This window comes from Panthera tigris, chromosome A3 (assembly GCF_018350195.1).
Source record: "Panthera tigris isolate Pti1 chromosome A3, P.tigris_Pti1_mat1.1, whole genome shotgun sequence".
Lineage (NCBI taxonomy): Eukaryota > Metazoa > Chordata > Mammalia > Carnivora > Felidae > Panthera > Panthera tigris.
In genome coordinates, this window is record NC_056662.1 from 3,503,581 (window position 1) to 3,528,988 (window position 25,408).

General features: G+C 36.3%; 1 protein-coding gene across 13 annotated transcripts in view; it reads left to right on the plus strand.

Moving 5' to 3' along the window:
• The window catches only part of SYCP2 (synaptonemal complex protein 2), a 79,073-nt gene that overhangs the window by 8,076 nt on the left and 45,589 nt on the right, over nt 1-25,408 (plus strand). For 8 of the 13 annotated variants that reach the window (XM_042980009.1, XM_042980008.1, XM_042980016.1 and 5 more), the window contains exons 2-14: nt 4,500-4,561; nt 6,247-6,390; nt 7,427-7,555; nt 8,605-8,709; nt 9,000-9,024; nt 12,370-12,455; nt 13,121-13,206; nt 13,476-13,510; nt 14,358-14,500; nt 14,585-14,637; nt 16,240-16,285; nt 16,846-16,941; nt 21,536-21,596. In XM_042980009.1, coding sequence (XP_042835943.1) covers nt 4,538-4,561; nt 6,247-6,390; nt 7,427-7,555; nt 8,605-8,709; nt 9,000-9,024; nt 12,370-12,455; nt 13,121-13,206; nt 13,476-13,510; nt 14,358-14,500; nt 14,585-14,637; nt 16,240-16,285; nt 16,846-16,941; nt 21,536-21,596 — 1,033 coding nt within the window. In that variant the 5' untranslated portion in view covers nt 4,500-4,537. Of the gene's footprint in view, nt 1-4,499; nt 4,562-6,246; nt 6,391-7,426; nt 7,556-8,604; nt 8,710-8,999; nt 9,025-12,369; nt 12,456-13,120; nt 13,207-13,475; nt 13,511-14,357; nt 14,501-14,562; nt 14,638-16,239; nt 16,286-16,845; nt 16,942-21,535; nt 21,597-25,408 lie in introns of those variants that run through there. The other 5 variants (XM_042980013.1, XM_042980012.1, XM_042980018.1 and 2 more) reach the window with 2 other exon arrangements.

Here is a 25,408-nt window from a genome sequence, read left to right on the forward strand (position 1 = left end):
TGTTTTTGCTGTGTTCCATAATTTTTGTTTTGTTGTTTTTCCATTTCATTTGTCTCAAGGTATTTTTTTTTAATTTCTCCTTTGATTTCGTTGGCTGTTCAGAAACATGTTCAGAAGCATCTCCACATAATTGTGGGTTTTTGGTTTTTTTTTTGGTTTTCTTCTCATAATTGACTTTTTTAAATGTTTATTTTTGAGAGAGCGAGAGAGAGAGAGAGGGAGAGACAGAGCATGAGTGGGGGAGAGGCAGAGACAGAGGGAGACACAGAATCCAAAGCAGGCTTCAGGCTCCAGGCTCCAAGCTGTTAGCACAGAGCCTGATGCGGGGCTTGAACCCACGAACCACAAGATCCTGACCTAAGTTGAAGTCGGATGCTCAACTGACTGAGCCACCCAGGCGCCCCTCTTGTAATTGATTTTTAGTTTCATATCGTTGTGGTTGGAAAATATGCTTGATATGATTTACATTTTTAAAAATTTAGTAAGACTTGTTTTGTGGCCTAACATATGACTTATGCTGGAGAATGTTCCATGTGCACTTGAGAAGAATGTGTATCCTGCTGCTGTTGGAAGAAATGTTCTGTATGAATCTGTTAGGTCCATCTGGTCTAATGTGTAGGTTAAGTCTGATCTTTAGACACTTTAAATTTTCTTTTTTTTTTTTGAGAGAGTGTGAATGAATGGGGGAAGGGCCGAGAGAGAGGGGTTCAGAGGATCTGAAGTGGGCTCTTCGCTGATAGCAGCTAGCCCAACGTGGGGGGCTCAAGCCCACAAATTGCAAGATCACGATCTGAGCTGAAGTCAGATGCTCAACTGACTGAGCCACCCAGACGCCTCCTAGGCACTTTAAAGAAGATACTGTTCTAAGCCTTCTGGCTTTCATGGTTTCTGTTGGTCAGCTATCAGTCTTATCAGGCTACTTAAAAGTAAGCTGTCTTTTTTTAGTCTCTGGCAGCTTTTAATGTTTTTGTATTTGATTGTTAGCAGTCTTCTGTGGTACACTTGGGTATAGTTTTTCTTTTTCCTTCTGGGGTTCATAGGGCTTTTTGAATCAATAGTGATGTCTTTTATTGGTTTCGGGAAATTCTCAGTCATCATTTTTTAGCTATTGTCTCTGCCCCATTCACTATCTCCCAGGGATTTCATTTACAGACATAGGGCTTTATTATTTACCCTCTGTGTTGTTCTGTCCTCTAGTCTCCCTCCCCATATTTTTGTGTATCTTTGTTTCTTTATAGATTTTTTTTTTTCTGATATGGCTCCCATTTCTGTAATTTTCATTCATCTGTGTGTCTTTCTGTTTTGTTCTAAATAATTTTGTTATTGACTATTTTTTTGTTTCTAGAATTATGTGGTTCTTGTTCAAATTTTCTGTGGCCTTCCTTACTCCCCACCCCAGTTTCTAGGTCTCTGCCAAAGTTCCCAGTCTTTTTAAATAATCCTTATGTACACAGTACTTATAGTTACTGTAAAGTGTTTAATAACTTTACCATCTGGAGGCCCTGTGACCCTGTTACTTTAGGCTACTACTGTTGTTTGTCACTTTTCAGTAGATTGGCCCAAGTCTATGAATTTCACTTTAAATATTGCTTTGGTTGCTCTTACAGTTTTTTGTATATACACATTTTCTCATTCACTAAATATTTATTCATTTCTCTGTTTTTATATCATGAGGACTATTCACATGCACATATTTTAGTTTCTAAATAGATGGGAAGTTTAAAGCTATCTTTGTAGCAGATGTCTAAATTTATTTTTTTTTTCAACGTTTTTTATTTATTTTTGGGACAGAGAGAGACAGAGCATGAACGGGGGAGGGGCAGAGAGAGAGAGGGAGACACAGAATCGGAAATAGGCTCCAGGCTCCGAGCCATCAGCCCAGAGCCTGACGCGGGGCTCGAACTCACAGAAATGTATTGTATTATGAAAACAGGGTATCATATTCTTTTGCATGCTTTTGTTTTTGCTCTTGTGACTTAAGATTTTTTCTTTTATTATTCAGAAATATCCTCACAATGTTTATAGATGTACTTTTAAAAATTTGTCTTCTTTGGGATTCAGTAGACTCCTTAAATTCCTGGATGTGTATATTTATTTTGGGGAAATTCTTGCCTGTTATTCTGTTACCACCCCCACTGTCTTTTTAAGATAATTTTTGGCATTCTTATTGAATAGGTACTGGAACATCTACATCTCTCCTTCATATATCAACTTTTTCTTGTATACATTTTGTCATTTCATTTCCTTGTGATATTCTGGATCATATTACCCAAGGAATAGTCCCTTATACAGAGAGCCACCCCCTAAGCTTTAGGCTTATGATAATAGTGGCAGTAATGGATACTTAAGGTTCTCTAGCCAGTGCTGTTCCTCATTAACCCCCATTTGGTTGTTGACCTTCAGTACTTATTTTTTACTCCTGTGTTTGAGATAATATTTTTCATGTCTTTCCCCCACTATTTTCTATATATGAAGCAAGTCTGTTTTGGGGGGGGGTGTACTAAAATCTTGTAAGTGTATAGTAAAACTTTCTCTAACAGGACCAACCTAAATTTCTATCTTCTGTGATGGCCTGGGGAGAATTAAAGAGTTAAGCCAAATAGAAAGTCGATAAACCCCTTCTTTGGAATTGGGGAAGCAAAGAGTGAGTCCCTGTATTTCCAATATTTTCTGGGTCATATCTCTCTGAGTTAGGCAAAGTGACAAAATGACTACCAGCTACTTAGAGATCTTGGAATCCTTGCTGGTATATTGGAATTCCCAGCTAGCCACAGACCTAGAATTGCCCCTTTAGTATACAATAGAGGCCAGAGCAGACAAGCACAACCAGGGGGGACAGAATCACAGCTGGCCCCTGAATAGGTTTGGATGGAGCCAGTTAGACTTCCCACCTGCTTAACTGTCGAGGCTGGCCTTGGTCATTTTTGTCCCCTCACTATAACCCCACCCACATTTTACATCTCCCATGTTTTGGATTCCACTTACCTATATTTCGGCAAGAATTTATTGTACTTTTAAAAAGTCATGTAAGCATAAATTACAAGTAAAGCCTGCCTCTGACAAATAGCAAGTTACATTTCTGTGGAACTCACTACTCTTCCTCACCAGTAAGCTAACTTTCCAACTGTCCTGAAATGGTACAGGTATCTATCTCTCTCTCCCTCTCCCTCCACCTCTCTCCCTTTCTGGTTCTCTCCCCCTACCACACACACAAATACACACAAACATATGTGCAAATATGTGTATACTTACACCTAGAGATCTAATCATACGTAAGACAATGTTTCTTTTTTTTACATAAATGCCATTACACAGTATGTATCATTTGGCAACATTGTTTTTTAATTTAACTTAAAATTGACTGCAGATATCTAAAATTCTGGTTCATCTGTTACGTTTACAAAATTGATTATCATATACCACATTTTATTTATTCATTCTTCACTCTCCCTCCCATTCCCAACGCCTATCTGGGTACTTTTGAATTGTTGCCACTTACCACAGTCCTGCAAAAACATCATTAGACTTGGCTCCTAATAAACATGGAGCGAATGTTTCTCTGAGGATCAGATATTTCCCCCTAGAGTTAATTTGAAATTATAAGAGATTTTTTACTCATGCCTTTTCCGTGCCTGATATGTGTGCCCTTGTTGGCACTTAAATTTCTCTACTAGCGTGTGCAAGAAAGTAGACTGTGACTAATGCCACTCGTTCTCTTAGGAATACATGGTCCTGTATTCACCTTGGATTAATTAATTGCCTCTCTATGGTGGATTTCCTGGTGTTTCTGTTACAGAGCTCTTTAAGTACAGATTATTTTTAAATTGTTCCACTTATAATGTCTAGGAAAGATGGTATTTCTTTTCCTTTATAGAGCTGACATCTAAATTACATTTGAAAATGTTAGATGCTTTTGTGAAAATGTTAGATGCTTTTGTGAATCAATCAGGGTAACCCGATTGATTCCTGTTTTCCATTCTTCTTTGAAGGGACCATGTTCTTAGGTTTTCTTTTCCTCATTCCCTTCATTCCATATTTGTCTATTCTCTTATATCCTGTTCTTTGGTAATGTACTGGGATATTCCCCCCTTCTTATAAGAGTATTAGGTTACTAGACTGAATTTCATTTATACGTTAATTAAAGATTAGTTTTCCTCTTGTTCCCAAAGTTGAAACACATACAGCAGGAATTGCTCATGAAAGTCCAGGTTTGTATTCTTTCACTAACTAGTTTTGTGACCTTTCAGCAAGACTTTGGACATTTATTTAAGTAATCTACAAAAAGAGAAGGCTTGAATAAATGATCTTCAGGCTTTCTTCCAGAAACTTCTTTGGTCAAATTCAAATGTGTAATTTCATGTTTAAATGGTGAGGCACTTGAAGAAATTATTTATTGCCTTTGGTATAAGCTTATTTATGTGTGTTAAGATTTTTGAACTGTAAATAAACATATATAGAATAGATTATAAGGTATTGAAAGCATATATTTTGTTTTATAGGTGTTTGTTTTGTCTTCCTGTTTTAAAATTACATCAAAATGCCAATAAGACCAGATCTCCAGGTATGTAGTCCTAAACCAAAAGGAAATATTTTAATTCCTGAAATCATTTTGGTTTATTTATAAGTGTTAAGTGCTATATTTTTAGGAAAGACAAAGCCTGCTTCTTTTCATGAAATGGTCAAGAGTAGAATAGTTTAAAATTTTTTAACTAACATTTTTTTTTTAATGTTATTGATTTTTGAGAGAGAGGGAGAGCAAGCGCAAGCTGGGGAGGGGCAGACAGAGAGAGGGAGGCACAGAATCTGAAGCGGGTTCCAGGCTCCGAGCCGTCAGTCAGCATAGAGCCCAATGAAGGTCTTTAACCCATATGAACTGTGAGATCATGACCTGAGCTGAAGTTGGATGCTTAACTGATTGAGCCACCCAGGTGCCCCTCAAGAGTAGAATAATTTAAATGAAATGTTATTCTTTCAGTTTTTTTGATAAATTTGTTTTCAAAACCTATTATAACTTGCGAGGTATGAAAGATGCTGGTTATTACCGTTTACATTGACAAGAATTACACAGTGATTCATATATAACCAGTGCCTGGGTATTTTTATGTTAGGATTTAAAATTGTAAGATACTATCATTTAGGTAAAAAGTTTTGATATATGTATTTAATGTGTATGTAGTTCACCACCAAATGTGGGGTTTAGATTGTAGTATGAAAATTCCTGATTAGTGATGTATGCTTTAGTAGTAACGATGGTGGATTCTGTAAGAGTTAAAAAATGCACAGTATACGAAGTAAATTCTTAAATTATCTTGAGTTGTGGTTTCCAAACAGTGCTTTTATCTGTCTTTAAGCATTTTTAAAAAATGAAACCTCATTAAGAAACTTATAGTCAGATGTGTTAGGGTTTTCTCCATGGTGTTAAGTATTAGTTACTATATAGTTTATTTCACTTCTTTTATTAATAGGGTCTTTGTTTTAAACTTAAAAAAAACTTTTTTAATGTTTATTTTTGACAGAGAGACGGAGCATGAGTGGGGGAGGGACAGAGAGAGAGAGGGAGACACAGAATCTGAAACAGGCTCCAGGCTCCGAGCTGTCAGCACAGAGCCCAATGCGGGACCTGAACTCACAGACCGCAAGATCATGACCTGAGAGCCGAAGTCGGACGCTCAACTGACTGAGCCACCCAGGCGCATCCTAAACTTTTTTTAATGTTTCTTTTTTGAGGGGGGGGGGGGGGGGGAGAGAGAGAGAGAGAGAGAGAGAGAGAGAAAGAAAGAGGGAGAGTGCGTGTATGAGCGGGGGAGGGGCAGAGAGAGAGGGAGACACAGAATCCAGAGCAGGCTCCAGACTCCCAAGCTGTCAGCACAGAGCCCGACATGGAGCCCAAACTCACAAACTGTGAGATCATGACCTGAACTGAAGTCCGACTCTTAACTGACTGAGCCACCCAGGTGCCCTGGGGTCTTTTTTTTTTTTTTTTTTTTTTTAATTCATCGTACTGATGACTTTAAAGGATGTGAAATGGAAAATTACTAGAATATATATATTTTATATAGAATCTTGGCTATTATCAAAGAAACTTGATCTCTGTTACTTCAAACTTCATAGTGTACAGGTATTTTTTTTTTTAATAAAGTGAATTGACATAAGATCTGTTGAGAATTTTCATGTGAAGACTAGACTGCATGAGGTGATAATTTTGGTTTTGATTCAATATATGTGCCATTAACTATATTTCTCTAGCAGTTGGAAAAATGCATTGATGATGCTTTAAGAAAAAATGATTTCAAACCTTTGAAAACACTTTTACAAATTGGTGTTTGTGAAGATGTAAAGATTAAATGCAGCAAGCAATTTTTACACAAGTTGGATGACCTTGTATGCAGGGTAAGTACTCCTTTTCTTTGAATGACTATTGAAATTATTAGATAGCACTCTACTTTCTAGGAAGAAATATTCCATTGGAAAAAATGAATAAAAAGGCTTTGGCAAATTCGGTTATAGTTATATAAATAAGTGCTCATTTTTTAAAATATTTATTATTGAGAGAGAGAGAGAGAGAGAGAGAGAGCATGCATGGGCAGGAGAGGGGCAGAGAGAGAGGGAGACACAGAATCCGAAGCAGGTTCCAGGCTCTGAGCTGCCAGCACAGAGCCCGATGTGGGGCTTGAACTCATGATCCACGAGATCATGACTTGAGCCAAAGTCAGACACTTAACCGACTGAGCCACCCAGGTGCCCCAGTAAGTGCTCATTAAAAACCAAAAAAAGCCTGAGGAATCCCAAATAACATATCGGTCTGCTGTTTTCTAAATATAATGTACACAAAGCTATGTTTACATAGTGATCCCATAATTATTAACTGTTACCTAAACTGGGGAAAAATAGTCTACCTGTTTGAAGTTTGAGCAACTTTTTAAAAAGCCATCAGCATATTCTTCATGTTATGGGCCAGAGCTTGGTGTTTTCAAAAATAAAACAAATAAACAAAAATTATCTACAACCTTGGACTTGATTTATCATATGTAAGGTATTTTTATACATGAGAAAAAGTGAGTATTGACAGTCTCCCCCAGTAGGAGATTTGTTATCATGAATCTAAAAACTGAGTAAAAATTTCTTTTATCCATTAGTTACATACATAGAGTTTTGTAGAATGGAAGGTAACTGATGCATTGCATCATAGTCTAAAGTTTCAGGAATTTATACAAATCTGCATTTTTATACTGAGTTTGTCACTCACTGGCTGGGTGGCTTTAGGCCACCCTAGTGCTCTCCTAAACCACGCTTTTGTACTTTGCAATATGGACATTATGATAATGGCAAACTTACAGGATTTGTGAGGATTATAAAGCTCCTAGCACAATGCCAATTCTGTACTGTTTTGTGTTTACAGATGTTTACATGTATCCTTTTGTTTCAGGAGCTTAATAAAAAGGACATCCAAACTGTTTCAACCATTTTTGTTTCTTTTGGAAGATGTGGTAAAAATATCAGTATATTGGGGCAAGCCGGACTTTTAACTATGATAAAACAAGGACTAGTCCAGAAGATAAGTACGAAATGTGTGATGTTGATGTGAGGGAGTATGATTAAAGGTGTGTCGTTTAATAAAATTAACAGCTCAAACAGTTGAAAAATAAATTTGAGAACTTTATAAAAACTTTTAGATAAAATAAACGTTTCTATAACCTGTGCTACGTGTTACAACGATGAAGATCAAAAGGACACTCTGTACATAGGCTCCTTGATAATCATGTGAATTTGAGATCACAAGACTCCCTCAGGCCTTTGCATGCTTTATTTTATCTGTTTACTATCTAGCATTATTTGTTTTTCTTTTTATATTATTTTCTACTTCCCATGCTAGAATGTGGGTTATTGGTTTTTATTTGTGTTGTTCATTTCTGTGTACCTAACACTGAGAACAGTACCTGGGATGTAATATCTACTCAAATATCTGAATTCATTAAAATAAAATAATTCATTAAAACAAATTCATTAAGGGGCGCCTGGGTGGCTCAGTTGGTTAAGCATCTGATTTTGGCTCAGGTCGTGATCTCACAGTGCATGAGTTCGAGCCCCGCGTCGGGCTCTGTGCTGATAGCTCAGAGCCTGGAGCCTGCTCTGGATTCTGTGTCTCCCTCTCTCTCTCTGCCCCTCCCCTGCTCACATTCTGTCTCTTTCTGTCTCTCAAAAATGAATAAAATGTTACAAAAATTTTTAAAAATTCAATAAAATAATACTAAAACTTTTCAAATAGTGATAATGCCAAAATAATCTAATATATGATGATAATTTATTTTTATCTGTTAATGAATGTACCTGAACTAGGTATTTGAAGGGGAAAAGAAAGGTGGTCTACCTAGAATTAGGATTAGTTCATCTATTCCCATCTAAACAATGGAAAAATATGGTGAGATACCAAAAAATGAAAACAAGAAAGATGTTTAAAAACATAAACTTATTTTCATATAATACTGGAATTTTTATTTTTGATGTTTCTTTATTCCTAGGTTACTGTTTATGCAAAGATAAGTACATTCTTAAAATTATTAAAATTGAATTCAAAGTAATTAATATGCACATTTCTTTTTTTACATGGTTGCCTGGTTTGAAAAATCCAAGGAGATTATTCTCAATCGAGGAAATTCAAAAGATGAGGCAGCTATAAATATGATAGAAGACTTATTTGATCTTTTGATGGTAAAAATCACATTGATTAACTAATCTTACAAGTCTGTTTACTTAAAAAACAATTTGTGTTCTATATGTTCTGAGCCTAAAAGTCACTAACAAATTGGCTAGTGACTTGATTTAATTACTCTATTCAGATTGTTTAAAGCACTTATCCTGATTAATATAATTAAATAGTTAATAAATAAAAGTTAAATAATTACATGGTGAGTTCCAATGTGATCTGTTATTTTAATACTATTTTTAATGGCTTATAAGATAGTAAATTACAAACTAAATATTATTCACTTTTTTTTCAGGTCATACATGACACCAATGATGAAGGTATAATAAGCATTTTACTTCTATTAAAACACTAATTTCCTATTAGAGTTTTAGTATAATTTTGCAATCCTCATAGTAGTGTGCTAATATTAGGAATCTACTAGTTAATTTGGGGGTCAACAACCTTGTTCTGTAAAGGGGCAGATAGTAAACATTATAAGCTTTATATTAGGACCAAGAAAAAGAAAGTGAGAATATTATATAGCCACTTATATAACAAGAAAGAAAACAAATATCCACAGATGTTTTATTTATACAATTCAAAATATTATAAAATTGAGTACAATGTTTCTGTAATAGGTCAACTAATGAGAATAGTACTCTTGAGGGGATGACATTTCACTTAATTACGGTTCAGAGTTAGTGTTTGCTGTTATCAGAATTCATTGCAAATGTTCATTTTTTATGCTTATCTGTAATGAGATTTTATGTATATTGCATTAGAAACTGTCTCTTCATGTAGATAATGCCAAATATCAGTTCATGAGCACGATTTTTAATTGAGCGTGTTCATCACTTGGAAAGCATTTGTAGAAGATTAGGTTCCTTTCTTAATATTTGCTTTTTAGAATGTCATTGCATGCAGATGAATGACTGTCAACTGAAGGTTAGGTGGACGCCCCTCAATTGCACATTTAAATGGGTTTTGAAATATGGGAATGTCCTTTGCGCTTTGTCAGTGTCCAAAAATGCTGCTCAACCTGTAGCTGGAGCTTGGAAAAAATGTACTCCTGTAAATTTGTGTGAGAATGGAGATGTCACTCCTTGTTTTAATTTTTGACAGCCTGGGAAATGTATAAAACAGTTTAGCATAACTTGTAATTCAGATAACCTTAGTTTCATTGAAATGACTTCAGTGAGGTGTAAGTTTGTCATATCAGCATGATTTTGCCTTGTAATTTTGTGTCAGATTCATTAAGAAACATCAGCTCTGCAGCCCGTGCTAATTAATTACAGAAACCATTCAGTGGTAACTGATGTTGGCTAAGTGCATGAGAGTAGAATGAAATTCACTTTGCTACTGCTGGTTCAGTGAAACATGATTGAGTCAAATATTTCCACAGAGTCACCTGCTGATGAGTAATACAGCCATACAAAATGGGCAGTGGGGTGGATTTGGTTTGTGGGCCATAATTTGCCAACTCTTGATCTAATGGGACAAAATTTTCAAAATAGAGAACACATTACAACTCATCCTCACTTGTGAGTAGCCCTTTTTTTGTGCCAAGCAATCAGTCCAAATTATTTTATCTCTGTTGGTTGAGGAAGAATTACCTAGGATTGGTCATTGAGGCTGGTGAATTGTTTGTAAATAAAGGAACAATTTGCCTTCAAAACCAAAACCTTTGAAAAGCTCCATTGCTATTTATTTCAATTGTAGTTGATGCTACCTTTTCATTGATTGCTTTGCAGTTGATTGAACAGTCTAGTCTAAATTCTTAAGTTTTTAGGGAAGAAAACCGTCCTAAGGCACCAGTGAGTATGAAGTAATCAAAAAAAATTTTAAGTAAATCATTATATCTTTTTATCTCATTGAATGATTTTTTTTTTTACCTTCAATGTAGTCACTTTGGAAATTTGTATATTTTCTGTTGCAGTATTGCCATTATTTAAAATTATTTTTTATCTTTGCATTATAAAATAGCATGTGGCAAATTCCTCTGAATATATTTAGTATTGATAAAGCCTGCTCTTTTGAGAATAGGGTTAACTTTTAGAAAAAGCTCAAATATTTGGATCTTTATATCGACAAGAGTTTATGGCCATTATGGAATTTACACTATACAGTAAAACCTTGGTTTACGAGAATAACTCAGCCCGAAAACATGCTTGTAATTCAAAGCACTTGTATATCGAAGTGAATTTCCCCGTTAGAAATGGAAACTCAGATGATTTGTTCCACAACCCAAAAATATTCATATAAAAATGATTATGATATTGTAATATAGTACAAAATTATAAAATACAAAATATAAAGAAAAATACACAAATGAACCTGCATTTACCTTTGAAAACTTTCGTGGCGTGGATGAAGGAGACAAGAGGGAGGAAGGTAATTGTGTAGGACAGCTTTCGCTGTCACTGACCGAATCACTGCTATCTATGGAATCTTTTTCTTTTTGTGCAACTTAATCAAGGAACCTATCCCATGACACTTACTTTTGCCTTCTTTAGAGGATTTTGCAGAAGTGTGACATTGCGTTGTCGTTAAACAGATTCATCGCTTGCTCTGCTACAGCCTTATTCGGGTGGTGATTTTCTACAAAATCTTGTACTTTTTCCCACATTTTACACATCTCCCTAATTTCATTTGAGGTGAGGGATTCCCCCGCCTTTTCTCCTCTTCCTCTTCTCCTCCTCTACAGACGAGATGCAGACGTAGACTTCTTACAAAATCTTGCAGTTTTGGCCACTGCATACCTCATTCGTACTTCTCGATGGTTTCCTTCTTAACTTCCGCCATAATCCTCTCTTCTTCTAACCACCTTTCTTTTCAGCCTTTTTCTGCTGGGAGCCATTGTATACGCTCGCCCAGATGTTGACTACAGTATTAATAAACTCTTGCCATATACTGTATAATGTCACTGGCAATACGGCAGCAGAGGAAAGGATCTGTATCTGCAGGCAGCCTGACCTAGAATGAAGCAAAGCGTTCCTAAGCTCACTCTTGCCTGGAAAAGCAAAGGCCTGTCCATAGGTGCTTCAAAGTGACAAAAAATACACTAGCACCAATTGTGGGCACCTTCCAATGTCCTGAATAATCACTGATTTCTGCCAAATACCACGTCCTGAAACTGAGCATCTGAGCATGGGAGATGGTCACCCATGATCCTTCAGAGAGAGAAAGAGAAGAACCATTGGCTGGTTGTGATCAGGTGACATTCGGCATCACGTACGACTCGTATTGCGTGACCTTGCTCATTTATCAAGTTAAAGTTTACTAGAGATGTTTGCTTGTCTTGTGGAATACTCGCAGAACAAGTTACTTTTAATCCAAGGTTTTACTGTATGACTAAATTAATGAGGCCTGTTTTCATAAGAACGTCACTATAGAAATTTCAACTTTTGAACTATAAGTCAGTACTGCCTTAGGTGCCCAAAAGGAGAAGCTGAATCTGGGGTTTTTCCTTTGCCATTAAGATGAGTCATTCTGTTGAATGGTGTTTCTTCGGAGCCACATAGCTAGTTCATAGAAGAGGTAGGATTGGATTTCATGTTTTCTGATGCCCATCTAGACAGTGGGCCATGTCTGAACTAGTGCATTCTTTCATTAACTCAAATAAGAAAAGACTGTCATTTAAAATGGTTTAAAATATACATTAATTAATGATTTAACACTTTCAGGTAAAAGGCAAGTAGCGGAAAATTTTATACCTCAAATCTGTGTCCTGGTTATCGACTCAAGAGTGAATATTTGTATTCAGCAAGAGGTGAAGTCATTTGTTAGATTTTCTTTTAAACCCTAAAAATGAGAAAGTGAAGAAAATATAGTAGCAATTCATCAAATTGAATAATCATTTTATCTTGGTATTTAATTAATTATGTATTGTATTTCTGCTGTCTTAATTTATTGCCTGAAACGATGAATAAATGTTACCTAAATATTTATTGAATAGTCATAGCCATCTGGGTTTATGTACACATAGCTCAGATGAAAATAAGTTCAACCATCCAGATATTAGGAGTTCTCAGTATTTAAATCCTAAAAACAACCTGTATTATTCTATGTATGTGTGTACGTATAGGTAACTGTAAGAACAAATAATAATTTTGCTTCTTGAGTTCTTAAAATAGAGTAATAGAAAACCTATGTCTTATTGCAAAGAGTAGAACTGGACTCATGGTATATTCTGATAAATGTGGGTATCGTGGTATATTTTATTTTTGATATCCTTGTCATGTTTTTTTGTATTCACTGTTTTATAGTTTATGTTCTTTCCTCCACCCTTCTCTATTCCCCGCATAAAATGCTGTGCTAAATAGGCTCCTAAGTTTGTATACCTAGAATATTTCTTTAAATACTTAAATATACACATGTATGTATTTATATAACTGAATATATAAAGTTGATGGATTATCTTTTTTTCTTTTCTAGGCTCTAAAAAAAATGAATGCTATGCTTGACAAAATGCCTCAAGACACCAGAACAATACTCTCTGAGCAAGAAATGTTTATTCTCATGTAATAATTTGTATTACATTGCTTTCATTAGTGGTTCCAGTCAATAATTTAAAGGATATTTTACAAGGCTATAGGCAACCATGAGTTGCATTAATAATTAAAACTGATAAGCTGTTTTAGATTTGTAATATAATTTATGGCTGTATGTCCTGCAGAGGTCTGTGATACTAGCCAATTGTAAATTTTAGTGAAAATTTCCCCCCCAAATACGTGGGTTTTCTATTTAATTGATACTAGTTTAGTATATGATCTGTTATTTTGGTTTACAGGAGTCGTATGGGAGAAAGGATTTTAGATGCTGGAGGTAAGTATGTTTTTTTCAAATGTTCATATTTGAAATTATTCAAGATTTATTAATAGAATATAATATCTCCTTAGTCAAAATAACATTAACATTTTAATGTAGTGAGATTATGTGAGGAAATTATAAACTCTGTACAATTGAGCAATTTTTAATTACTAATAAGAAATTAAATGGTCTGTATCTATGGGGCTAACAATAATTAAGCACGATAATAGGAGTTGTTAAATATAATTTATGCCTGTTGTAGATTATGAATAATAATTTAATTTTCTAATAGATTTGAATTACTTTTCCTAAGAAATTCCTCAAATAGTGTTTTATATTTGGAATTGGGAGTTTTAATATTTTGGGGACTAATAAGTTTGTTTTTAAACAATGTGTTTATTAGAAGAACTCAAATTTTCTTTTGTAAGTTTCATATGAGAACATTTTGATGTAGTGATTTACATATAGAACAAACCACTGGTTAAAGTACTTTGGAATAACTATAAACATAGTACAAAAGTAAAAGATTCTGTGATTTATAGATTATTGTATGAGTTATTTTGCAGTTCACAACTCGAATAATGGAATGGCAGAGCCTTTGAATATTTAGGAGTTTCTTTTAAATATCCTGTTTTGGGGAAAAGTTTTACTCCTTTTTTCTGCTAGTAAACTTATTATTTGGACTGTGTTCATTTTTGTGATGATGGGATAGATCTAATTCTTATAAAGAAAGTGGCAAAAAAAAGAGTGAATTACACTAACGTTTTGTTTCTTTCTCCTGCTTGTTCTAATACCTTATAAATGATGACGTGTGAGCTTCTTTTTCACAATTTCAAATAACATATTAACGATTTTTTTCAAGATTATGACTTACAAGTAGGTATCGTAGAAGCGCTATGTAGAATGACTTCAGAAAAACAAAGGCAGGAACTTTCGTGTCGGTGGTTTTCAATGGATTTTATTGCTAATGCATTTAAAGGAATTAAAGACTCTGAATTTGAAACGGTGAGTAGTATAAAAATATCAAATTAACAACAGTTTTTAAAAACCACTCTGCTTTTTAAAAGTCTCTCTTTTTTTTAAAATTAGGATTGCAGAGTATTTCTCAACCTTGTAAATGGCATGCTTGGAGACAAGAGAAGGTAAGCATCATACAGAATTCACCCATTTACTGACAAAGAACTAGAGCTCAAAGTGTTGAACCTTTAAAATTTGTTTGTTGGGTTGGAATGTAAAATGCACAGAGGTACTTAAAACAATATCCTATGGTAACACTGTGTAATAAGGTACTACATTGGTAGGCTGAAATAATCTTCCACTGGTCTTATTTTACTTCATACTTTTTAGAGGAAACATGCATTTTTAGTTAATATTAATAACTTTGAGTGTCTGAAATTGATTTACTATAATTTAGAATTCCATTTGCATTATTATAAAAATCTAGCTATAAATATTACTTGAGCTACCTCCTTTCTCCACGTACTGTAATAAAAATATACGACAAATACATTTTTTTATAATTAACATACACTAAGGCTAACCTTTCTGAGGTTATCTAATCTCGGGAATGGGCATGAATGAAAGGTAATTATCATAATAATTACTTTTGTTAGTAACAAAAGAATAGTATTTGGAGTTCAGTGTCTTGCACTGTATTTTAGATGCTCAGGATACATTTATTGGATGTGTGAGTTCACATTTACTTGAGGAAACAAAAGACAGGCTGAGGGTTAAGTGCAGGGACTCATGCTATTTGGATTTGAATTATAGTTCTCCTCTTCCTATTCTAATGTTGGGCAAAGTACTAAACTTACTTGTCTCAGTTCCTTAGCTGTAAAATTATACTAACACCTACCTCGTACGTTTGTTGTGAAAATTAAGTTAGATGATCATATGCTAAGTGCTCATAATATTATCTGCCCAAGAAAGCGTTCTGTGAATTCAGTCTTTTTTTTTTTTTAAGTTTATTTATTTATTTATTTTTTTGAGAGCGACCATGTGAGCTTTTGTGGGGGAGGGGTGGAGAAAGGGGGAAAGAAAGAATCCCAAGCAGGCTCCACGTTGTCAGTGTGGAGCCCGATGTGGGGCTTGGACCCACTAACTGTGAGATCATGACCTGAGCTGAAATCAAGAGTTGGGACACTTAAACAGACTAAGGCGCCCCCTAGGTCATTTTTATCAGCAGTATTATTTATTTCTACTCTTCTTTTCCCACGTAAATCCTATGGGAGCTTCCACTGTACTGAAAGTATCTGCTAAATTAGGAATTTCTACTCTGAGTCGATGGCATGAAAAGTAAATTGGTACACTCACTCGAGTCAGAATGGAAGGTTGAGTAGTATCCTCAAAATAATACACAGAAACAAATTTCCATTAAACTCTTATTTTAAAATGTAATAAAGAAGGATAAGGGTTGGGCGTCTGCCTTCTGCTCAGGGTCATGGTCTTGCCTCTTGTGGGTTCAAGCCCTGCGTTGTGCTCTGTGCTGACAGCTCGGAGCCTGGAGCCTGCCTTGGATTCTGTGTCTCCCTCTCTCTGCCCCTCTGCCACTGGTGTTCTATTTGTCTCTCTCAAAAATAAGTAAACATTAAAAAAAAAGTAATAAGAAAGAAAAGATGATTTGATTTCAGTCGTTATGCCTACTTCCTGATTTCCTTCTGATCCTAGATATGCTCTCTATGGCTGGTCAAGATTACACTGTGAAGGCCTATTAATCTTTAGTGCAAACTACTTTTTTATTCCAGGGTCTTTACATTTCCTTGTTTGTCAGCATTTCTTGATAAACATGAGGTGAGTTTTGAATTTAACATGTTTTAGTTATTGGATGAATTTTGATACCAGGGTCAAGTGAATTACAGCTTATAAATTGACAAGAACATTAAAAATAGTCATAATTTGATCACAGATACAGCTAGTCTAGTCTAGTATTCTGTGTGTGTGTGTGTGTGTGTGTGTGTGTGTGTGTGTGTTTTCTGAAGTGATATATTTATAGCCAAGGATAACTTAAATAAAAGTCTGTGCTTCAGATTTTCTTTTTTTCCCTTAAGCCCACTAATTGATTTATCATTCATTAATATATTCAGACTGATATTGTTAACCTTTATTTGCACTTGGAATATTTGTGATTTCGTAGAGCTCATTTCTGTGTAAAATATTAAAGAAGCATTTCTTTTGATTGTTTCTAAATTGGTTTAAATGCTCTACTTGTCTGCCCTTTATCTTCCTCACCTTTCTCTTTTCTTAAAAACAAACACACAAACAAAACTGAACCATGAACATAACATAGGCCTCATTTTCTGTTGTTGTTTTTAAAATCAGTCTATAACAGTTTTATATATTTGTTTTATTAGTTGAAAATACCTTCAGATGAAAAACTTGAGGAATTTTGGATAGATTTTAATCTTGGGAGCCAGGCTCTATCATTCTACGTTGCTGGAGATAATGACGTAAGCTTTATTCCATCTACCATTTTATATGTTTGTTTATGTGTGTCTACAATGTCTTAATTTAAGAATGTGGATTTTTTTGTATGTTTATTTTTCTAGCTATTTTAATAGATTTTAGTATTAGCCCCATAGTTTTGATTAGCATGGTAACCCTTTAGCAGTTAATTAGAAATGAAAATTATTTCTGATGTTTTATTGCAACAGAAAATGCTAAATTTTAATACTAGTTTTTCAATCTAAGCTTTTCAGAAATAAATTACATGTTAATGATATAACATTTAACATTCATATGAACAAGAGTGAAATTTAGAAAAGACACCAGTTACTCAAATACAGAGGCACTCACTTAAAAATATTAACAGGGAATGACGAGTGGTCTTATACCTTCTAAAATCTTCTGTTTGAAAATAGAGAAGTATTGATTCTTATGGTGGTATTTGGAAGAGATTTACTTCTTTATGTGCTATATTAATAGCTATGTTTAAACTTTCCAGCCAGATGGTATATTTTCTACTGACTTCTTTTTAACCTGAGCCGAATTCTTGAGTCATTGTTTCCAAATAGCTATCCTTAATATTTGGTCCGTAGGCAAGCTTCTAGTCCTAACCATATAGTCACTTCGTAAACATCCAACTAAGAGTTGATCCGCATTTACTAATCAGATGTGGTTGCAGATACTTTAATGAGGATTTAGTCATTTTAGTCTGCTCTTGTAAAATACTGCTTTTTGTTCCAGGTAAACTATGGATAGACCTTAACAAAATGCTCCTGAAGATTTCCACATTATTTCTTTTTTTTTTTTTTTTTTTTAATTTTTTTTTTTTCAACATTTTTTATTTATTTTTGGGACAGAGAGAGACAGAGCATGAACGGGGGAGGGGCAGAGAGAGAGGGAGACACAGAATCGGAAACAGGCTCCAGGCTCCGAGTCGTCAGCCCAGAGCCTGACGCGGGGCTCGAACTCACGGACCGCGAGATCGTGACCTGGCTGAAGTCGGACGCTTAACCGACTGCGCCACCCAGGCGCCCCTCTTTTTATGTTAGAGTATCTTCATAGAATACTTAATTAAAATTGAGTTCCAGATACTAGCACTGCTTCTCAGGGTCACTGATAGTTTTTATTAGTGTATTTATTCTTTTAGGGTTTGTAGGAATATTTTTAACTGGATTTTTAGGAGTGGGATTTCATTTTGGAAGAAGATAGAATAGGATTGATATAGTCCCTACCTTTACTCAGTTTGATGTTAAGGATGATTCCAACAAGAAAATAAGCAATTATAGTATGATACATGGTAGGGATAGTATAAAATGCATTTATAAGTGTTAAATCCTGCTGTGTTTCAGATACTGATCTAGAAATGTAGGGAGATTCTTCTTCCAAAACATATATTCAGAATCCCCTCCTTTCTGGATTTCTGTAGCAATAGTACATTCTCCCTGTATTCTCTCTGACTTTCTTAGAATCCATACTCTGTAGAGTGGCTGCTTAAAACCCATCTTTTGTCTCTTTAACATTGTATATGAGGGTCTTTATGATCTGGCCCCTGGCTGTTTCTCTGACATCTCAAGACCATTCTCTATGCTTACTATGTTCCAGCCACATTCATTTTTTTTTTTTTTTTCTATTTAACAAAGATCATGCCCATTTCGGATCTCTCTACTTGCTGGTTCTTCTGCCTAGAAGGTGCCAGATCTTTGCATCTTCGTTTCTTCCCATTTAGGTTTCAGTACAAGTATTGCTTCTTTATGGAGATATTCTCTGGTAACTCAATCTAATGTCTAAAGTTGCCTCCCAACCACATTATATCACATTGTCTTGTTTTATTTCCCTTACAGTAGTAATTGTTGCTTAAAATCATTTTGTTTGTTGTTTGTTTTCCCCCAACAGAGTATAAGATTTATGAAATCAAGGACTTGTGTCTTCTTATTTATAGCTAATCAAGGACTCAAATTTATTGCAAGAATGAGTGAATAGAAAACTCACAGAACTGGAAGATTTAGGGTATGGTTAGTACATAGAGTGGAAAGGAGATTGGAAAGAAATAAAGCAGTGTGGAGCCAAAGAAGGGTTACAAGTAGGAAGTAACATCAAGGAATATTAAGTAAGAAATTACTCTGTGCAAGATTTACGCTAGGCACTGAGGCTCACCTTCTTGTTAAAGATTCTTCTGGGGGGGGGGGAGAACAGATTAAAAAGGGACAAGACCAGTGGCAGGAGACCTGTGGTAATGCTGGTGAGAAGTCATGCTGGTGTGATCTTGGAAAGTGACAGTAGAGATGGATGGAAATGAATGGGTTCCAGGAAGACTTGAAAAGAGATAGAATTGAGCAGACCTGATTTTTTTCTGGCAAAAAGAGAAAGAAGGATTAATAAAGCTTGAGTGGGTGGCTAGAGCTGTGTCACAGGAGGATGCGTTCTGTAGCAGAAATAGGGGGAGTTCAGTTTTGCATGTGTGACGTGGAGATCCTTGTGGGACATTCGGCAAAGATGTCTGCTAGGCAGTTGGATACACTGATCTGAAATTCAAGTGAGGGAAGTGTGCACAGTGGAGATTTAGAAGCCATCTATGTATAGATGATAAACACGATCATGGGATGTAATGACAGAACTGGGAACCACAGATATACGCAGCATAGATAGAAGGAATGCTAGCCCGAAGGACACTTACAGAATCAGCCAACAGAGAACAAACTGGAAGGGTGTCATGAAAGTGAAGAGAAGGGTGTTTTTTATGAGGGTGGAAATGGTGGACAGTGTCAAATCAAGTGTTAACTGACATCAGAACTGGTGGTCCGTGAGACAGCAGTTCTATGGAAGCCATGCGCTTTGGCCATTCCTGGAACGTTTGCATGCCTGCAAGAAGTCAGGATGCCAAGTCAGGCGAAGGCACAGTAGTCGCTAAAGTGAGATTGGATTCAAAGGAGGGTTTTCGTGAGGTACTTGTTTTACTTTAAGAATAAGAGCTTTTCCAAACCGATGGCCAGGATGATAGATTAAATAAAAACCAAGGTCGTGGTGCCTGGGTGGCTCAGTCTGTTCAGCGTCCGACTTCGGCTCAGGTCATGGTCTCGCAGTTCGTGGGTTTGAGCCCCGCGTCGGGCTCCGTGCTGACAGCTCAGACCCTGGAGCCTGCTTCGGGTTCTGTGTCTCTCCACCTCTCGGCCCCTCTCCTGTTCATGCTCTGTGTCTCTCTGTCTCTCAATAATAAATAAACGTTAAAAAAAAAAAAACACAAATAAAAACCAAGGTCAAGAGGAAGAGCATACGATGGAGGGAGGGTAGGCAGTGAAGGTGAAGCAAGATGTGCGTAGCGTACCGGGGCCTGTGGAGGCTCGGCGAGGGCACAGTTGGTTTTGTTATACGAGGACTTCTACTTTTAACCAATATGAAAATGTCCCTAAGATAAAAATTTCTTAAAGAGGAAGGCAGTAAAGCAGGAAGCATCACTTTGGAGTTAGAACCTGAAAATGGCCAGCTGCATATGCCTCACAGGAGCAAGATTTTTTATACCCAGAGAGACCTGAAACTGCTCGGAGTGTCGGGCAGAAAAGACAAGACCGACCCTTTCCTTCCAGCCCTGAGGTTTTGCGGTATGTGGGGCAGCCAGCACCGTAGCCAGAGATGTGGTTGCAGTAGCGGTAGCAGCAGTGGGGCCCTCAGCCTGTGCACCGGTTTCAATCCAGGCCGAGAAGTGGAGGCAGTTAGCAAACAGATGGAGGGTTCAGGTGAATTCCCTAGAATGAATTGTCCTGAACCACAAAAGGTCTGGGTCTGTTTTCCTCACCAGATTAGTGGGAGGTTTTCGGATCCCATCTCTTAGCAGTGGAATCTAATTTTTCCTGTAGCTTTTGTGCATGTGTGAAATCAGTGTTACCCTGTTATACAACTTTTCAGCAAAAGCACTGGGAAGGGAGAAGGGGGAAATATTTCAGCTATTATTCGTATGCATTCCGTGTTCGAATCTAAGGACAGTCAATCAATTGAGTGGGAATTGATGAATGTGCATGATTTCACACAGTATTTCAAAGGCAAGATAACAGGATTTGGTAACATTCTTAAAAAGGATATTCTCCAATATATATTAATGGTAGTTACTCTTTTTTTTTTTTTTTTGGTCAAGAATAGAAAACCAGGAAATTATACCATCAAATTTTGTTTTAAAAGTGAACAAGCAGGGGCGCCTGGGTGGCTCAGTCGGTTAAGCGGCCGACTTCGGCTCAGGTCATCATCTCGCGGTCCGTGAGTTCAAGCCCCGCGTCGGGCTCTGTGCTGACAGCTCAGAGCCTGGAGCCTGTTTCGGATTCTGTGTCTCCCTCTCTCTGACCCTCCCCAGTTCATGCTCTGTCTCTCTCTGTCTCAAAAATAAATAAAAACGTTAAAAAAAAAAAAGTGAACAAGCAGATTAAATGTGGCCTGTAATGTATTTATTACACAGTCAATTGATGGAGCAAGAAATAGGTTGTATCAACTGGTTACTTAGTGGTACTTAATAAAAAATAAACTTGATTGTATAACTTAAAAACTGGTGTTTAAAGAGGGTGTAAAGCAGGGGTAAATTATTTATTTATGGTCAAACCTGTTTTTGAATTTAAGGATCATCAATGGGAAGCAGTGACTGTGCCTGAGGAAAGAGTACAAATATACAGCATTGAAGGTATTAAGCTTATTTTCTACTTGATTCTTATCACATGGCAGTTATATGCTCTCTGGGGTAAAAAAATACTCATGAAAACAAAGTCAACAGTTTCTTGTATTCACATTACTAACAGAATTCCCTGAACCCACATTTCCCTCACCCCCAATTTCCTGACTCCTTTTGGAACTTATTTTTGTTATCTAGTCTAAAACCCATGATCAGTCACTTTATTGTCAATATATTCAAGGCTCTTGCCTTTTTCTTCTATTAGTATGATTAGATCCAGACATCTAGTTCCTGCACTTTTATGACTGCCATTGTGTAACATGGCTGGACAAAGTCCTACAACTTGTAAGACTGGCCCCACTACAGATTCACATATCGAGATATATTTTAGTCATTTCAGTGGGGATGTAGTGGTATGTCATGATAGTCTTTTGTTTTTAATTAAGAAAACTTTTTTAATGATTGTTTATTTTTGAGACAGAGAGAGAGAGACAGAACATGAGCTGGGAGGGGCACAGAGAGAAGGAGACACAAAATCCAAAGCAGGCTCCAGGCTCTGAGCTGTCAGCACAGAGCCCAACGAGGGGCTCAAACTCATGAACCATAAGCCGAGTTGGACGCTCAACCGACTGAGCCACCTAGGCACCCCAGTCATGATTGTCATTAATTGCAAATAACTGGTGACCAGAAATGCTAAGCACTTTTCTTATTTTTTTAATTCAAATCCAAGTTAGTAAACCTATAGTGTAATAATGGTTTCAGGAGTAGAAATTAGTGATTCATCACTTAAGTATAACACCCAGCGCTCATCTTTAATGACCATCACCCGTTTAGTCCAACACCTCTCCAGCAACACTCAGTTTGTTCTTTGTATTTAGGAGTCTCTTATGGTTTGCCTCCCTGTTTTTATTTTATTTTTCCTTCCCTTCCCCTGTGTTCATCTGTTGTGTTTCTTAAATTCCACATGTGTGAAATCATATGATATTTGTCTTTCTTTGACTGACTTATTTAGCTTAATGTAATACCCTCCAGTTCCATCCGTGTTGTTGCAAATGGCAGGATTTCAGTCTTTTTGATCTGAGTCGTATTCCACTGTGTGTGTTTGCGCACACGTATACATACACACACATAATAACACACACACACACACACACACACACACACACACACATAAACATCACATTTCCTTTATCCATTCATCAGTTGATGGACATGTGGGCTCTTTCCATAATTTGGCTATTGTCAGTAGTGTTGCTATAAACGTTGGGGTGCATGTGCCCCTTTGAATCAGCATTTTTGTATCCTTTGGATAAATACCTAGTAGTGCAACTGCTGGGTTGTAGGGTAGCTCTATTTTCAATTTTTTGAGGAACCTCCATACTGTTTTCCAGAGTGGCTGCAATAGTTTGCATTCCCACCAGCAGTGCAGAAGGGTTTCCTTTTTGAACACTTTGGGGTGTTCTCTCGCCAACATCTGTTGTTGCCCGAGCTGTTAATTTTAGCCATTCTGAAAGGTGTGAGGTGGTATCTCATCGTGGTTTTGATTTGTATTTCCCTGATGATGAGTGATGTTGAGTCTCTTTTCATGTGTCTGTTAGCAATCTGTATGTCTTCTTTGGAAAAGTGTCTCTTCATGTATTTTGCTCATTTCTTCACTGGAATATTTGTTTTTTGGGTGTTGAGCTTGAGAAGTCCTTTATACATTTTGGATGCTAAGCCTTTGTCTGATACATCATTTGCAAATATCTTCTCCCATTCTGTCAGTTGCCTTTTAGTTTTGTTGATTGTTTCCTTTACTGTGCAGAAGCTTTTTATCTTGATGAGGTCCCAATAGTTCGTTTTTGCTTTTGTTTCCCTTGCCTCCAGAGACGTGTCTAGTAAGAAGTTGCTGTAGCTAAGGTCAAAGAGTTTGTTGTTTGTTTTCTCCTCTAGAATTTTGATGGTTTCCTGTCTAACATTTAGGTTTTTTATCCATTTTGAGTTTATTTTTGTGTGTGGTGTAAGAAAGTGGTCCAGGTTCATTCTTCTGCATGTCGCTGTCCAGTTTTCCCGGTACCACTTGCTGAAGAGACTGTCTTTTTCCATTGGATACTCTTTCCTGATTTGTCAAAGATTAGTTGGCCGTACCTTGGTGGGTCCATTTCTGGGTTCTGTATTCTCTTCCGTTGATCTATGTGTCTGTTTTTGTGCCAGTACCGTAGTATCTTGATTACAGTCTTGTAGTATAGCTTGAAGTCTGATACTCTACGTGGAAAACCCAAAAGCCTCCACCAAAAAACTGCTGATACTGATACATGAATTCAGCAGAGTAGCAGGATATGAGATCAATGTGCAGGAAGAAATCAGTTGTATTTCTATATACCACTTATGAAACAGCAGAAAGACAAATCAAGGAATCAGTCCCATTTACAGTTGCACCAAAACCCATAAAACACGTAGGAGTAAACCTAGTTGAAGAGCTAAAAGATCTGTATGCTGAAAACTATAGAAAGCTTGTGAAAGAAATTGAAGAAGACACAAAGAAATGGAAAAACATTCCATGCTCCTGGATTGGAAGAACAATTATTGTTAAAATGTCAGTACTACCCGAAGCAATGTACACATTCAGTGAAATCCCTATCAAAATATTACCAGCATTCTTCACAGAGCTGCAACAAACAATTCTAAAATTTGGATGAAATCGCAAAAGACCCCGAATAGCCAAAGTGATGTGGAAAAAGAAAACCGAAGCTGTAGGCATCACAATTCCGGACTTCGAGCACTTTTACATGTGCTTGGTTGTCATTCATATGTATTCCTTTGTGACGTATCTGTTTAAATATTTTGTCCTTTTTTTTACTGGGCTGTCTTTTTTTATATTAAGTTTTTGGATTCTTACAAATATTGTGCATACCAATCCAATAATCCTTTGATAGATACATATGTGTATTCTCTCCCCATCTGTGTCTTGCTTTTTAAGTTTGTTAATGGTGTCTTTAATGAGCAGAAGTCTTTAAGTTTACAGTCCACTTTATCACTTTTTTCATTTGTGCTTTTGCTTTATGTAACTTTTGCCTACTACCAAATCATAAAGAATTTTTGTTTTTCTGTCAGAACTTCGTGGTTTTAGCTTTTATGTTTAGGATTATGATCCATTACAAATTAATATTTGGGTCTGGTATGATACAGGAGTTGAGGTTCATTTTTATTTTTCTATGGACATGCGGTTACTTCTAGGACTATTTGATGAAAAGGCTTTCCTTTCCCCACTGGATGTCATTGATTCCCTTCTTGAAAGTCAGATGACTGATAGAAGTTCACATCTTATTTCTTAAAGCTGTACTCCATCCCACGGATCTATTTTCCGTTCACTATGCCAGTCCCACACTGTTTTAATTACTGTAGATTTTTAGTTAGTCTTGAAATTGGGTAGTACAAGTCTTCTAAAATTGTGGGTTTTTTTTTTTTCAGGAAATTCTAGATCTTTTGTATTTCCATATAACTTTTAGAGTTGACCTACTACTTGCTACAAAAAGCCTGCTGGATGTATGATTGCGATTGTAGTTTGAGAGGGGGAGAGGCAACATTGTGACAATAGTACGTATTTCAGTCCACTAATGTGGTATATCTTTACATTTATTCGGGTCTTTAATTTCGCTCCACAGCGCTTTGTAGTTTTCAGTGTAGAAATCTTACACACCCCTTGATGAACTTATTCCTGAGTCTTCAATCTTACCTTATATGATTGTAAATGGAATGAATCTTTAATTTCATTTTCCAGATATTTTCTATTAGTATATAAAAATATAACTGATTTTGCAATACTTACCTCGTATCCTACAATC